Genomic DNA, 12,344 nt, shown 5'->3' with positions numbered 1-12,344 from the left:
GGGGACCGAGGGGGAGGGCTGGCCGGCCGGCCCGCGACCCACCTGCCCTCGCCTGGCCCCGGAGGCGGCTGGCGAAGAAGAGCAGGACGGCGAGGAGCGCGGCGGCCAGCGCGAGCAGCGCCGCGTCCATCCTCCCTCCTTCCCGCCCGGCCGCCCGCCCTCAGCGCCGCCCGGCCCCGCCCCCGCCCCCACCACACCGGCCCGCGGGGGGGGGAGAAGGAGGGAGGGGGCGGCACTTGGTACGCGCCGCTCCGCCGCCGGCCCCTCCCCGCGCCGCCAGGCCCCCGCGCCTGGGCTGCCCCGCGCGCTGCCTGAAGCGCGGCGCCCGTAAAGCCCGGCCCAGGCGGAGGCGGCGGGCGCGGCGGCAGGCGGCGGGGCAGCGCGGCGGGCGGCGTCGCCTCAGCGGCAGCCCCGCGGGCGGCGCGGCGGGTGGCGGCGGCGGGGAGGAGGCGGCAGGCGGCGCGGCGGGCAGCCCGCGCGCGAGGCCGGGGGGGGGTGGTCACGTGGGCGCTGCGTGCGGCGGTTAATAACGGCTGTTAACGGCCGCCGCTTCAGCGTGAGGTGCTGTGGGGGTTGTTCGTAGCCGGTGCTGGTCCGGCCGGCACGGGGAGGCCCTGAGAGCCCCGAGACCACGAGGAAATTCAAATCACTAACGCGGGAGACGTGTCCGAGCTGCTTCTCCTCCCCGAAGTGGAAGTTTAAAAAAAAAAAAAAAAAGCCAAGAGGCAAAATCGCTCTTAAATACCGTGGTGGGCTCGCTGAGCGTGGCGGGGGCTGTGCTGCGCTGTTTCCCTTCACCGCTAACGCAGGCTGCGGGCGCGTGTTTACAGCAGCGCGGCCCACGCACGGCGGCGAGTCCTCTCGTGTCACCGAGCCCCCTCCTGTGAGCTTCTACCTACGTGTGAACCTCTACCTCTTAGGTGCGCCGCGAGCCCGCTCGCCTCTCGCCCCCAGAGACGCTCCGGGGTCATCAGCACATCTGTTGTCGAGGCGGCTGTGAAAACTAAGCTTAAATTACAGCCCTGAGTAATTTATACCTTCTACCTCTAAGTCAATGGTATGTGGACATCTGGTCAAGCCAAAGTTTTAGCCTGGCTCTGCGGCACTTGAGGAAGCTGGAGGCATGACTTCCCGATGTGGCCTGAGCTGAATTAAGTTTGTCATCGGTGAAATAGGAAAACCCCTTCCCCATGCTGACCTTGAGCTGGCTTTGGGCACTAGTCAGCTAAGGTAGTAAGCTGGCTGAATTTGGGAGAAATAACAAAAACCTGCCCAGAGAAAACTGGTATTTTTTTAATCAGGTTCACAAGCTGCCTTGGTTTATTCAGAGCCAGTGCAAGGTAGGCAGCCCTCAGCTGTAGATCGATAATTGCTTCAAGCTGATCTAATGCTGGTGTCTGGCCAAATGGAGGATCTGCCTCCTATGACTTCCCTTTTGCTGATAGAAATGCTCTGTGACTGTGCAATGAGCCAGAGCAGGGAAGTCATCATTTTTATTTGCCTTTTTTTTTTTTAAGCCAGATTAGAGCAAGTATCAGCACAAAAGATGCTTGCAAGAACTTGCAGCTGGGGGTGGAGAACAACTCCCCCCTCTCCCCCCCCCCCCCCCCCCCCGGTTTGGGTGGCTGCCCACTGCTAGATCTGAAACCGTTTGTTGGGCTCAGCCCCAGTCCTTGTGTGAGAGAAGAGAAAAGTATTTTAGTTTTTACTGGTTTTGACTTGTTCTGTGGTTATAATGTTCTGACTGATCTAGCCCTTTCTTGCTTTGGAGATCCCTTTAGTGTGGCTGTTTAAAGGATTGTTTGGGGGAACTTTTTTGCAGTGAAATGTTTTAATAAAAATGGAAATTGAAGAATATATTGCATTCAACATACCCTTTGCTCTACAAGCAGCTGTGAAAGTGGCTTCCCCATCAGGCTTGTGGATTTACTTGGTTTAATCATTGCAGAAGACTTGAGAAGCATTCAAAGTTTTAAATATGTTGTGCTACAGTGTTTTGGACTAATTGGACATCTAGACATAATCAAATGTTTAGGCTAATTAGTTATTGCTGTGGACTGCGTGGCTGTCTGTGTACAGAACATCGTGAACCCGAGACAAATTCAGATGTGTCTGCCACAGAACAACCAGCTTCTACAGAGAAATTTGGTAAATTTTAGCAGTGTAGAACCAGTGACACAGTGGGAGGGTCTCAAAAAGTAACTGAGCTGTACGTCAAATGCTTTATTAATCTTTCAAAGGTCATTTTGAGAAACAGTGACAATACCCCTTTGTTCATGCTTTGCTCAAACTTTATTGTCCGTATTCTGTTTCTGTCTTGCCAGGTTAGTTTATTACTCACCTTGTGGTCAGAAAGGACATGCCCATTGGTAACTTTTGGAAAGTTACCAGAAACAACAAGGTTGTTGAAGTAACAAGGAAAATCGCCCCTGTACAGAATTAGAAAAAGTATGAACTGAAACTTTCCTCGTCGTTGAATCAAGGTATGTTTCAGACAACGGTTATTTCGTATCGTGTGTAATGGTCGAGGTGGTTTTAAAAATAAAACCTATATGAATGAAAAATGTCTGTTTCTTCACATTTTTGGCTTCAGATTTGAAAAATGGTGGCTGATCCGGTGGTTAAAAACAATGTTTTTGGTTATTTTATCTTTCAAATATTTCACCTTTTTTTTTTTTTTTACTAACTCTGATTAGAGATCATCCTAAACATCCTACCAAATGGACTCTTAAATTTGATGTTTGAATGACCTTTGCTGTCTGTAGTCCTGCATCAAGTACCTGTTAGCTTTTCAAGTCAGTACTGAAACACTACTGAAAAAGCAGTAAGCGGACACAGACTAAGTGTGAGGTTTTGGAGCATGCTTCATCTTGCACTGAGCTCATTGCTGAAGGAGTGGGAAACTATGGGGAGTTGTGTTCTCCCGAGCCTGCCTGCGTTTGAAGGTATTCTCGGTATAACTCAGTCCTGGATGTCTCGTGGCAGTCTGAGTGCACATTAGCCTTGTCCTGTAGGCACACATTGGCATACACCAAGCAAGAGCTGGAAAGGTGTCTCCAGARAGAATCATTATTGCTATAATTTTAAGGGTTTTTTTGTTTGCTTAACTTTGTGGTTGCTTGTGCTTTGCTTGGTAGCACCGCTATGGCAGATGTAGAGAGAGCTGATAGCTCTCTGATCCTGTTTTGTCATCATCCAACTAATGACTTTAGTGTGCAGCCGGTTCTTATTTGTGCAAGTGGTATGTATTTTATTTGCCTGCACAGTCCCTGCAACTTTTAATAATGTCATTGAGATAACTTTAATGATGTAATGTCATCCGACCCTCTCTAGGTTGCAGAGGTAGAAGATTAGTTTTCCCTGTAGGTGTCACCATTATGCCATGTAGAAACAGCTTAAAATCTAGAGATGACAAATGACAGAGTATTGGATGCTCAGTTCAGTTTGGTTATGATACCTGGATCTTCTTTAGAAACATGACATATCTTTTAATATTTTACATCCCTTGGGCTATATTTCTCAGATGTCTTTTTATATTTTTCCTAATTTAGATCTGGAAAACTCCCTCTGGTTTCTTTAATTAACCAAGTAGATTTCAAGGGATTTTGAGTTGACTTGCTACCAAGAAACTGGGGAAGTGTGTGTGACATGATAGGGTTACTTGAGTGTTGTGATGAGAAGTAGGTGTTATTGAATTAAAGGACCACGTGTTGGAGAATAACTCATCCCACTCGGTCTTGCAAATATTGCACTACAGTGGAATCGTAGTCGTTCAGAACTTGCAAACTCAAGTGATTCCCCCAGCTCACTGGGGAGCAGTGTCTGATCCTGATACAGGCGTTTTTGTGGGTAAATACATGGCCTTTCAAATTATTCTTTATTTTGACAAAAGTCAAATAGCACATTTTCCCAGGAAAAAAAACCTCATTGTATATAGGAATTATGTACTTGAGTGAGTGATCACCGCTTTGCTGTAATAGCAATGTCCATTAATCCAGCTGGCAGTGCAGTCCCAGAGTGTGTGATTCAGTAAGTGTACAGTGGCGCCATGTATTGATGTCCGGTAATGAGACTCTAAGTAGAGGCAATTCAGCTTCATCTGTGCTAATAAACTAAGTGCATCCAGGAACTAAATGAATCCTGGGCCCTGTGGCCAACTGGCACAAAACAGCCCTCTTCCATGCTTGTAAACTGTCTTGCCTTCCAGAAGAGGGTGGCTGAATGCAAACTGCCTGTTGGGAGTTGTTCTTGGACTGTTTTGTGTGCTGAGCCATGCTGGGAATTATCTAGGAAAATGTGAATTGGCATGGCCCAAGTTAATTCCAGGGAACTTTCTAATAAATTACCCACAGGGATATTTAGCTTCCAGTGCTTGGGCATGTCTGAATTTACACTATAGATGTAACCTTCCTGTAGTAAAATAGATTTACAGGGTGGAATAAGGCAAGTGCTGTGTGTACCTGCTCCCTGCCACTTGGATGTGGACCCCTTTTATTCCCCCAAATACTGGTCTATAAATGTGCTAATGAACAGAAGTGTTTCTGGACCCACTCCTTTGTGCCAGTAGGTGCAAAAGGTATTCAGCACCTTCCAGGAAGCACTCAGTGAGTTACAGGATCAGACTCTGGGATGTGTCCACTGTGCCAGAGTTGTTGCATAAATGTAAAGAACTGGGGCTGAATTTTCTAGTTCCAGGACAGTGGGCTCACAACCTTACATGCAGAGGTGAACTCCTGTCATGTGTGCACCATGCGATTGCTCAGCACCTCCCCAAAACCTATAAAGAGCCTCAGCTCCCCTGTGAGTTGAAAAAGCTCTCACCCTCTGGGCTTGTAGACCTGTCTTGGTCTGCTGAGACCCTGTGCTTGTCTGTTCTCACTGTTGTACTTGATCTTGTTATTTCAAGAGAAATAACATGATTTAGAGTTGCCTAACTTTTATATTTATGTTAAACAGAAAATTTTTTAAAAAAAGTAACAGGTATACTCCATCAGGGCAGAGTCTTAGTTCTTGATAGCGAAACTGCAAAGTTTTGGAAGCTGTGTGCGAAAACAAGACAAAGGAAAACTAGGTTCTGCTGCACTAATCTCTTGTTCTGGAGTTACTGAAGATACTATGCTCAGGGGTCAATTTGGCAGGGCTCTGCCTCCAGAGCAGAACTGCAACCTTGGATTTCTCTTCTGTTTGCACCCAGTATGTTCTGGTTGCTGCTAAATCCAAGCAAAACTTTGTGGTCCTGCCATGGTTAGGCTGAACAGAGCACTGTTGGAAGTTTTCTGAGAGACCCATCTAGGTAGGATATCATGTTTATTTCACCCTTATCTTTCTTTACCCTGAGGAATTCAGGTGATCACAGTTATAAGCTATAAAATAGCGGTGGCCCCTTTGGCCTTAAAAGCTGAGGGAAGATCTGAAACAAATAATGCCAGCAGAGCTATAAATCTAAGAGAAATCCAGTGAGGGTAAAGATTTCCTTGAGCAGGTCTTCAGGAGTATTTGGAGGTGGAGACTGCTGTGCTAATGGGGGATTAAAGGAAAAATATTGCAGGAGTGAAATCCCTAAGACTGATATTCAGATGCTTTCCTCCYGCATAGCCACAGAGGTGGTGGTGATTTAGGAATGACTCAGCCCCACATAGTGGAGACCAGCAGACAGGGTGCTGGGTTAGGATGCAAGAACAGTGTGGGTGAGAAGTGATTCACAGAAATTTCCTGATGGGTGCCGAGGCAAAACCAAAACCTTTCAAAGACTCTTTGATGAACAGTGAAACCCTGCAAAATATATGTATTTGTATGTCCTGTTCCTTAGCCTTGTCTGATATCATGCAGGGACTGTCCCCAATTAATGTGCTAACTGCCCGCCTGGTCTAGTCCAGGTGGCTGTGACTGCATCTGTGTATGTGAGTGTCTTTCTAAAACTTTATCTGCATTGTTTTCTTCATCTCTTTTGACTATAAATTATACAAGGTGGTTCCTAATCAAGGTTTCTTGGAAAAGGAGGCATTTCCAGAAAACGGACTGGTTCTTCTAGACCTGCATTTTCTTCTGAAAACCATTTTGCTGTGTTATTCTTGACTAGCGTTGTGTAGCTAATCTGAGTTTAGTCCTAGCATTGGACAGGTTACTTTTCTGTGCCTGGGGTTTTGTAGTTGAAAGTCAGAGATAAAAATATTGACCTTCTTCACAAAGTACTGGGGAGGACACCTGTTATATAAATAGCGGCGTTATTAACGGCCGGTAGCTGCTATCATTCTGGATATCTTTTTCGTATAGTGCTGCTACAATTGCACAGCCTTTCTCTCTTCAGTCTGGCCTACCGGGCTGTTTGTCTAAAGCCTTAATGAGCTTCCTGTATCTTTTCAAAATGTAAATTGTAACCACTTTAGAAGGCATTAGTTAAGAAGTCTGTCACTGCAGCCCCAGTTTAATTTCATCTGTCCCTTCACTTGTTTTCATTAAAACCCATTTAATTACAAAAGCTATCTTGTTCTCAGGGCAGTCATCTCCATTTGAAATAAATGGGCAACAAAGTCTGTGACTCAGCTGACAACACGCGAGAAACGACCAAGAGCTTGATGGTCAGGCCCTCCAGCACAGGGATGGAAATTATAAAAAACTGTTCTTTTACCTCAGCATATCCACCAGCATGAAGAAAAAAGAAAACCAGAGCTGTCAAAATGCGGTTTAGTTTCTTTGCTGCATGGGGGTAAAAAGAAAAGACTGACAACCTGCCCTGACCTTTACTGTGTGTAACCATGCTGAATGGGGTGCAGTTGCTGTAATGCAGTGATAGCACTGTTAGGTTGTCTCCAGGGACTGATGGGAATTTGCAAATTTAATGTGATTGCTGCTTGAGTTAAGACTTTAGCTACGAAAGTATGTTTTTCTAGCCAAGTTACTTAAATCAAGTGCGTTTAGCTGGATTGCAAATTCCACTTAATGTGAATGTTGCTCACCATTTAACATCTCAGTTTCAGCGTTAACAGGTTGAGTCATAGCCTGAATTTCCCATCCTGGTTATAACACATGAGAAGCCATTTTTACTTGGTCTTGGCTAGAGGCTAAACTGCGGTTCTCCCAGATTCTGTCTCTGGGGCAAAGCCTGCCCTCCTCTAAAGGCTTGTTCCTGCGTTTCTCACCATCCTTTCACCTGTGCTGTCCCTCTGTGTGTGTGACCACATGGTGAAATGGGACAGGGAACTGATCTTGGCTTCTGATAATCTTTTTATCACCAAAATAAGTGTCTGTGGAACAACAGCCTTAGAAAATATTGGAAAAACTGAGCTGTAAGGTGATCTGGCATCACCACCTTCCAGATATAGGCCCCCAAACTGGGGGCCAAACTAGGTCTGTCAGCTTCAGGGCAACTGGCAGCCTCAGAAGTTGGAGCTGCACAGAAATTAAACTCAACCCAACAGTGTAGTGATTGTCTGCTTGAGGTCTCCGTTTCAGACTTCTTCGGTGAGGCTGAAGAAGCCCAGGTCTTCTTGCTTCCTGCCCTGGTAATGCCAGCCTTCTCTGCACTTCTTCATGCTTCTGTCTTTCTTTCTGTCTCAAATATGAATGATGTGGCCAGATGAGGACTTGCCTTGTACTTAGCACTATATAAACGTACTGCTGAAAACAGAGAAGGCAGAGATGACTCCTCAGAGGTGTACAATAAAAGGACAAGAAGCAACAGGCACAAGCTACAGCAAGGGAAATTCCAAGGAGATATAACGAAAAAAGAATTCACTGTAAGGATAGAGAAACACCAGACCACAGGCCCAGAGAGTTGGGGGAATTGCCTTCCTTGGAGATATTCAAAACTCAGCTGCGTAAGGCTATGGGCAACCTGAGCTAACTTTGAAGTTGGAACTTTGAACTGTGAGTGATGGGTTGGACTATGCACTTCCAGAGGTCCATTGCAATGTAAATTTTTCTGTCATTCCACAAACGTCCATGAAATAAAACACAAGGAATTACATTCATAATAATAGATCAGCTTGAACAGAGTATGTGCAGTCTCCTTATCTGGCTTTGAAATAACACTGTTCATTTTCAGCAGCTCCTTGCTGACGGCTGGCCAAGAGCTGAGCAAACTGCATTACCAATGTGGAATATTTGCTTTTCAACTTGAATTGCATGTAGTTCATAGATAACTCTTAGAGCCTGAAGGCTACTTTCATCTCCCTGGAGCTAATCCAAATAGATTATTTTGCTGGAGGGAGTTGGAGGAGAGCAGGAGAAGACAGGGAGTGTCTTTATTTAAATAAAATAATCCCTAAAACCAAAGCACTTAGCAAGGGTCCAGCAGGATCGGGAGTTACCGGGAGCTTGCTGCTTCTGCCTTCATCTCATGTTTTACATGTCTCAACTGAATTGCCGTCTCTCTCCAACAAGTGGTGCTCCTAGCTAGTATTAATTGGGCAGTGTGGGGAAAATGAACGCAGCAGCTTTCTCTGTTTTACCTGATCTGTGGATAAATGGGGGAATGTAAGAGCATAAGGATTGTCAAACTGGATTAGGCTCAAGAGACACATAATCTAGTGCCTTGCTTTCTTCAACAGCCAGCATGGCACATTTCCAGGGATCATTTTAAGAGCTGTGCAGAAGGCTTTGCAGCAAAAATCAATTCTCTTCTTCCCTTTTTCTCCAAGTATCGCCCTCTTTCCATTCCTGGAAGGGAACTTGCAGTAAAAATCAGGAAAACTTCTATCACTCTCTAGAACATTTTGATTTTTGGTGATATAGACCCAGAGACCCAGAGTGGGTTGTAGGGGCAAGTTGTTGGGGTTTACACAGGGCCGTGGGCTGCAGAGGACAGCCAGGATAAGGCAGCTTGCATCCCATGGGTAGGTGGGAAGAGAGCAGGACTGGTACTTGGCCTTTGACAGGGGCTACCAGGAATATTTTGCTGCCTCTGTGCGTTTTACATGCGCAGTATGCATTGTTATGAAGGGTGCTAGGCAGGGTTGTTGGGGGCATGGTAACCTGCAGGTTGAATGCTAAACAGTATGTAGATGCTGGATTCCTTCCAGTGAGCCTCTTGATATTGACATCTAATCCTTCAAGAAATCATTCCCTGCTCAGCAGAGGCCCAGGTTTTCTGAGCTAGTCTGTGGTGACATCAGAGAGCTCATGGACTTCTGTCCTAGCCCCAGAGGGTAGAAAGCCTGGAGTCTCCAAAACAAGGGCAGGGAAACGAGGCACGCTTCATCCCTCAAGAGCAGGCACAAAAGCCCTTTTGCAGGGGTCTGTCTCCAGCAGAGACTGAGGTGTTCTGAAATACTCTTTGCTTTGGGCTGCAGACCCTAAAGGAAAAAAAAGAGACCTGGATCCCTTGGAATGAGAGGCAAAACCAGTAACCCCACAAGAGGGACATGCTGGATTTCATCTGCAAGCTGAAACCAAACAGCTAGAGAAAAAGTAGTGTATGAGGCTAGGTTCTGGGCTAGATTAAGATGGGTTTTGCCACAAAAGCCACATGGTTAAGGAAAGAAAGATCTTTGCTGAAGGAGCTGGGAGCTTCCACTCTTGAATGGGAATTACACAGGGCAACACTGACTTTTTGTGAAGAATGGACCTGGAAACATACCTAAGGGTGGTCCTTCATTTGAGACACTACCATCCATGGAAGACAGCATGTTGGCTTTTAGAAAGATGGGGTCCTGTTGCCAGTCCCCAAGCCATGTTCAGCCTTTGGGGCCATTTCTGCATAGCCCGTCCCTTTTTGAGCATCTCTTCATATGCCCCAGGCACTTAGCATCCTCTCTGGGTTGCGGGCAGGCTGTTACACCAGAGAAACACTCAAAAATGGCCCCTCACTTATAACATTGAAAAGCCCAGACCCATAGGCTTGGAACTAAGATTGTACAAGACTTAATTGTTAATATAATCATCCAATTGCACAGGCCCAAATAGCTTCTTAATAGGTTAATGTCTATGTGCGTACAGGGGGGATTTCAGAGGTTACATCTTGAAGCTGTATACCAGTTAGAAGGCAATTTCGGAGTTTAAGAAAGGGTTGGTGTGAAGGGCTCAGGTTTGGAGCAGGAGATTTTGAAGTCTTGTGAACTTCTCTTGCAGCAGTTTAGCCCTACATGAGCCAAAAATAAGAGAGATTATCTGATCAATGAAAGTGAATTGGGTTGTTTACCAACAGATGCAAAGGTGCCTATATACAAGTGTTTGGCAGGACTGGTATAGAAGACCGATGAAATGAGACCCCAAAGACCCAAGGAAAGATTAAATTGTACAGGTTTATTTTTGTGTTGCAGCTATTGCCCCCTCTGAGGGGGAGCACAATGGCAGAAAGAAGCTTTTAGGCAGGGCTAGGAGAAAGACACTGTCTTTCAACGTGTTAGCTGACATTTGATCATTTGCAATCACATCAGTCAAATCTAAATAATAATGGAAACAAAAAAAGAATGACACATGAAGTTTTCCCTTTTTTCTTTCTGAACCCCTCCTCGGAGTCCAGAAGAGAAGGATACATGAGGGTTTGGAGTTTTGTTTTTACTTTTTTTACTCAGCTCTATTTTATATGGAATGATCTGACACAAGAAAAAGTACCCCTGGCATTGCAGCTTCATGATTTCTGTTTTGTTGAGAAAGAAATGTTTGTGCTGGCAGCCATTAACTTCTGAAGTGTAACTTTGTTGACTGGTCATATTCTCACCCTTACAAAATCAAGATCTGGAAAGACAATCTTGCAGTATTTTCTTCCAGAATTTGTAACAGTTATGATGCTAGCACATGTTCATATAATAGCTAGGCTTTCAGAGTTTTTTTTTGTTACTTGTTTTCTTTCTCAATGAGCTATTGTGGAAGTGGAAACACTTGCCTGCCAATGACAATACTAAGGAGTACCTACTTTTCCTGTCATAGTTTTAAAAAGTATCGAATCCTTAAGGGCATGTGTGTACTTGATCTCTTGTTTATTATGCGCTGTCACTGACTGGTGATGATGAGAGTATTTCCATTTGCTTTCATCCAGCTGAAGGCAAATGTTTACCTGCTGCTTTGCCTTTTGGAATAAGCTTTCTGCAGGGTATTTTCTGTGACACATCTCTGTGGTGAATCCATTGTTTGATGTCTAGGAGATCTATTTTCTGATTAGTTCCCTCATCTGGTTGACACTTCCGCACAGTGAATGTTACCATAAGGTGCAAGAAGAAGGATGGGAACCTCCTGAATTTTAAGCATGATCCAAGAGACTTTTCCAGAAAGCTGGCAGGGGTTTATTTTAAATGCCTGAAGAAGTCTGTCATAGAAGGCACACTGTTCTGTCTGGAAAGTTGGAGAACCCCCAAACGGTTTTGGGAGGTTACAACTCCACACTCTGAACGATGGTAGGTTTTTCACATCTCAGGCACCAGCAGGCTTCAGTGAGGTATTTTCTGACTTTCCCGTAGCCAAACACAATGACATAGGAACTGGATGAATAGTAGATAAAGGACAGCACTCCATGGAGACCACAGAGGATGCTGTTCTTAAAGTTGGTCTTGAGATGTCCTGAAACAATAGCAGTCCTGACTATGTCGTTGGAGAGCCAGCAGACAATGTAAATGAAGAGCAGCAAGAGCAAGATCTTGGTTGCCTGAGCCATGTGCTTATTCCAGGTGCTCTCAGTAGTTGAGGCAGCACTAATCTTTCTTCTTTGCTTCCAGAGGAGGTCAATGATAAAGCCATTCAGGACTATCACAGGGATGATGAAGACGAGATCCAAGCTGATGGATGCATGGGTGGTGAACTTCATGATGAAGCTCCCCAAAGAACTTGTAGTAGCTGAGCACACAATGGTCTTGTTACTTATCTTCTCTGCTGTTTTGTTGTACTGAAGGTAAGGGATTTAGAAGCTGATACTGAAGATCCAGCAGCCAGCAAGGATGCCGTTCACGTACTGCCCTTGGTGACCGTAGATGAACTTGCACCAGTAGTGATTAAGTCTCAGAATCTTTATCAAGTGGAGGAAACTCAGATTCTCCACTAACCAGATGCTGTTCAGCCTTAGCATGTGATATGTATAGAGGAGGATTCAGCACCCCATCTCACCAAAACCTCTGGTGCTGGCATAGGACAGGAGTGCTGAGATCTCTTTGTAGCAACAAAGTAAAAGGTTCACCAGGGCCATGTTGACAGTGATCCTGTCTAAGGGCTGAAGGACTTTGTGCTGGATTGCATTACTGATAAATGCAAAGAGGACAACAAGGTTGCCTATTGTGCCAATAAATGCCAAGAGGTAAGTAAAGATGGAAATAGGGTTACATACCATAACTGGAGCCTGAAGAGGGCTTCTCTGGCCCTTCCCAGCTGCTYTCAGAACTTCTTCCTCCTTGCCTTGGCTGCTTGAACCTATCACA

At 45.5% G+C, this 12,344-nt stretch overlaps 1 protein-coding gene and 1 long non-coding RNA gene across 3 annotated transcripts in view; one reads left to right on the top strand and one right to left on the bottom strand.

The window, feature by feature from the left end:
• The window catches only part of DDRGK1 (DDRGK domain containing 1), a 42,216-nt gene extending 42,048 nt beyond the window's left edge, over nt 1-168 (bottom strand). For both annotated transcript variants that reach the window (XM_026072706.1, XM_026072707.1), the window contains exon 1: nt 43-168. In XM_026072706.1, the coding sequence (XP_025928491.1) occupies nt 43-130 (88 nt within the window). In that variant the 5' untranslated portion in view covers nt 131-168. The remainder of the gene's footprint in view (nt 1-42) is intronic.
• A 388-nt stretch (nt 169-556) lies between these two features.
• On the top strand, nt 557-11,781 carry LOC112969446. The gene is made up of 3 exons (XR_003254721.1): nt 557-1,057; nt 2,325-2,483; nt 11,652-11,781. It is a non-coding gene; the product is annotated as an uncharacterized LOC112969446 (long non-coding RNA).
• Nucleotides 11,782-12,344: the final 563 nt, after the last annotated feature.

Source organism: Apteryx rowi, unplaced genomic scaffold, assembly GCF_003343035.1.
Source record: "Apteryx rowi isolate R43461 unplaced genomic scaffold, aptRow1 scaffold_35, whole genome shotgun sequence".
NCBI lineage: Eukaryota > Metazoa > Chordata > Aves > Apterygiformes > Apterygidae > Apteryx > Apteryx rowi.
The sequence above is the reverse complement of the archived record's forward strand: the minus strand, read 5'-3'. Positions and strand labels throughout refer to the sequence as shown.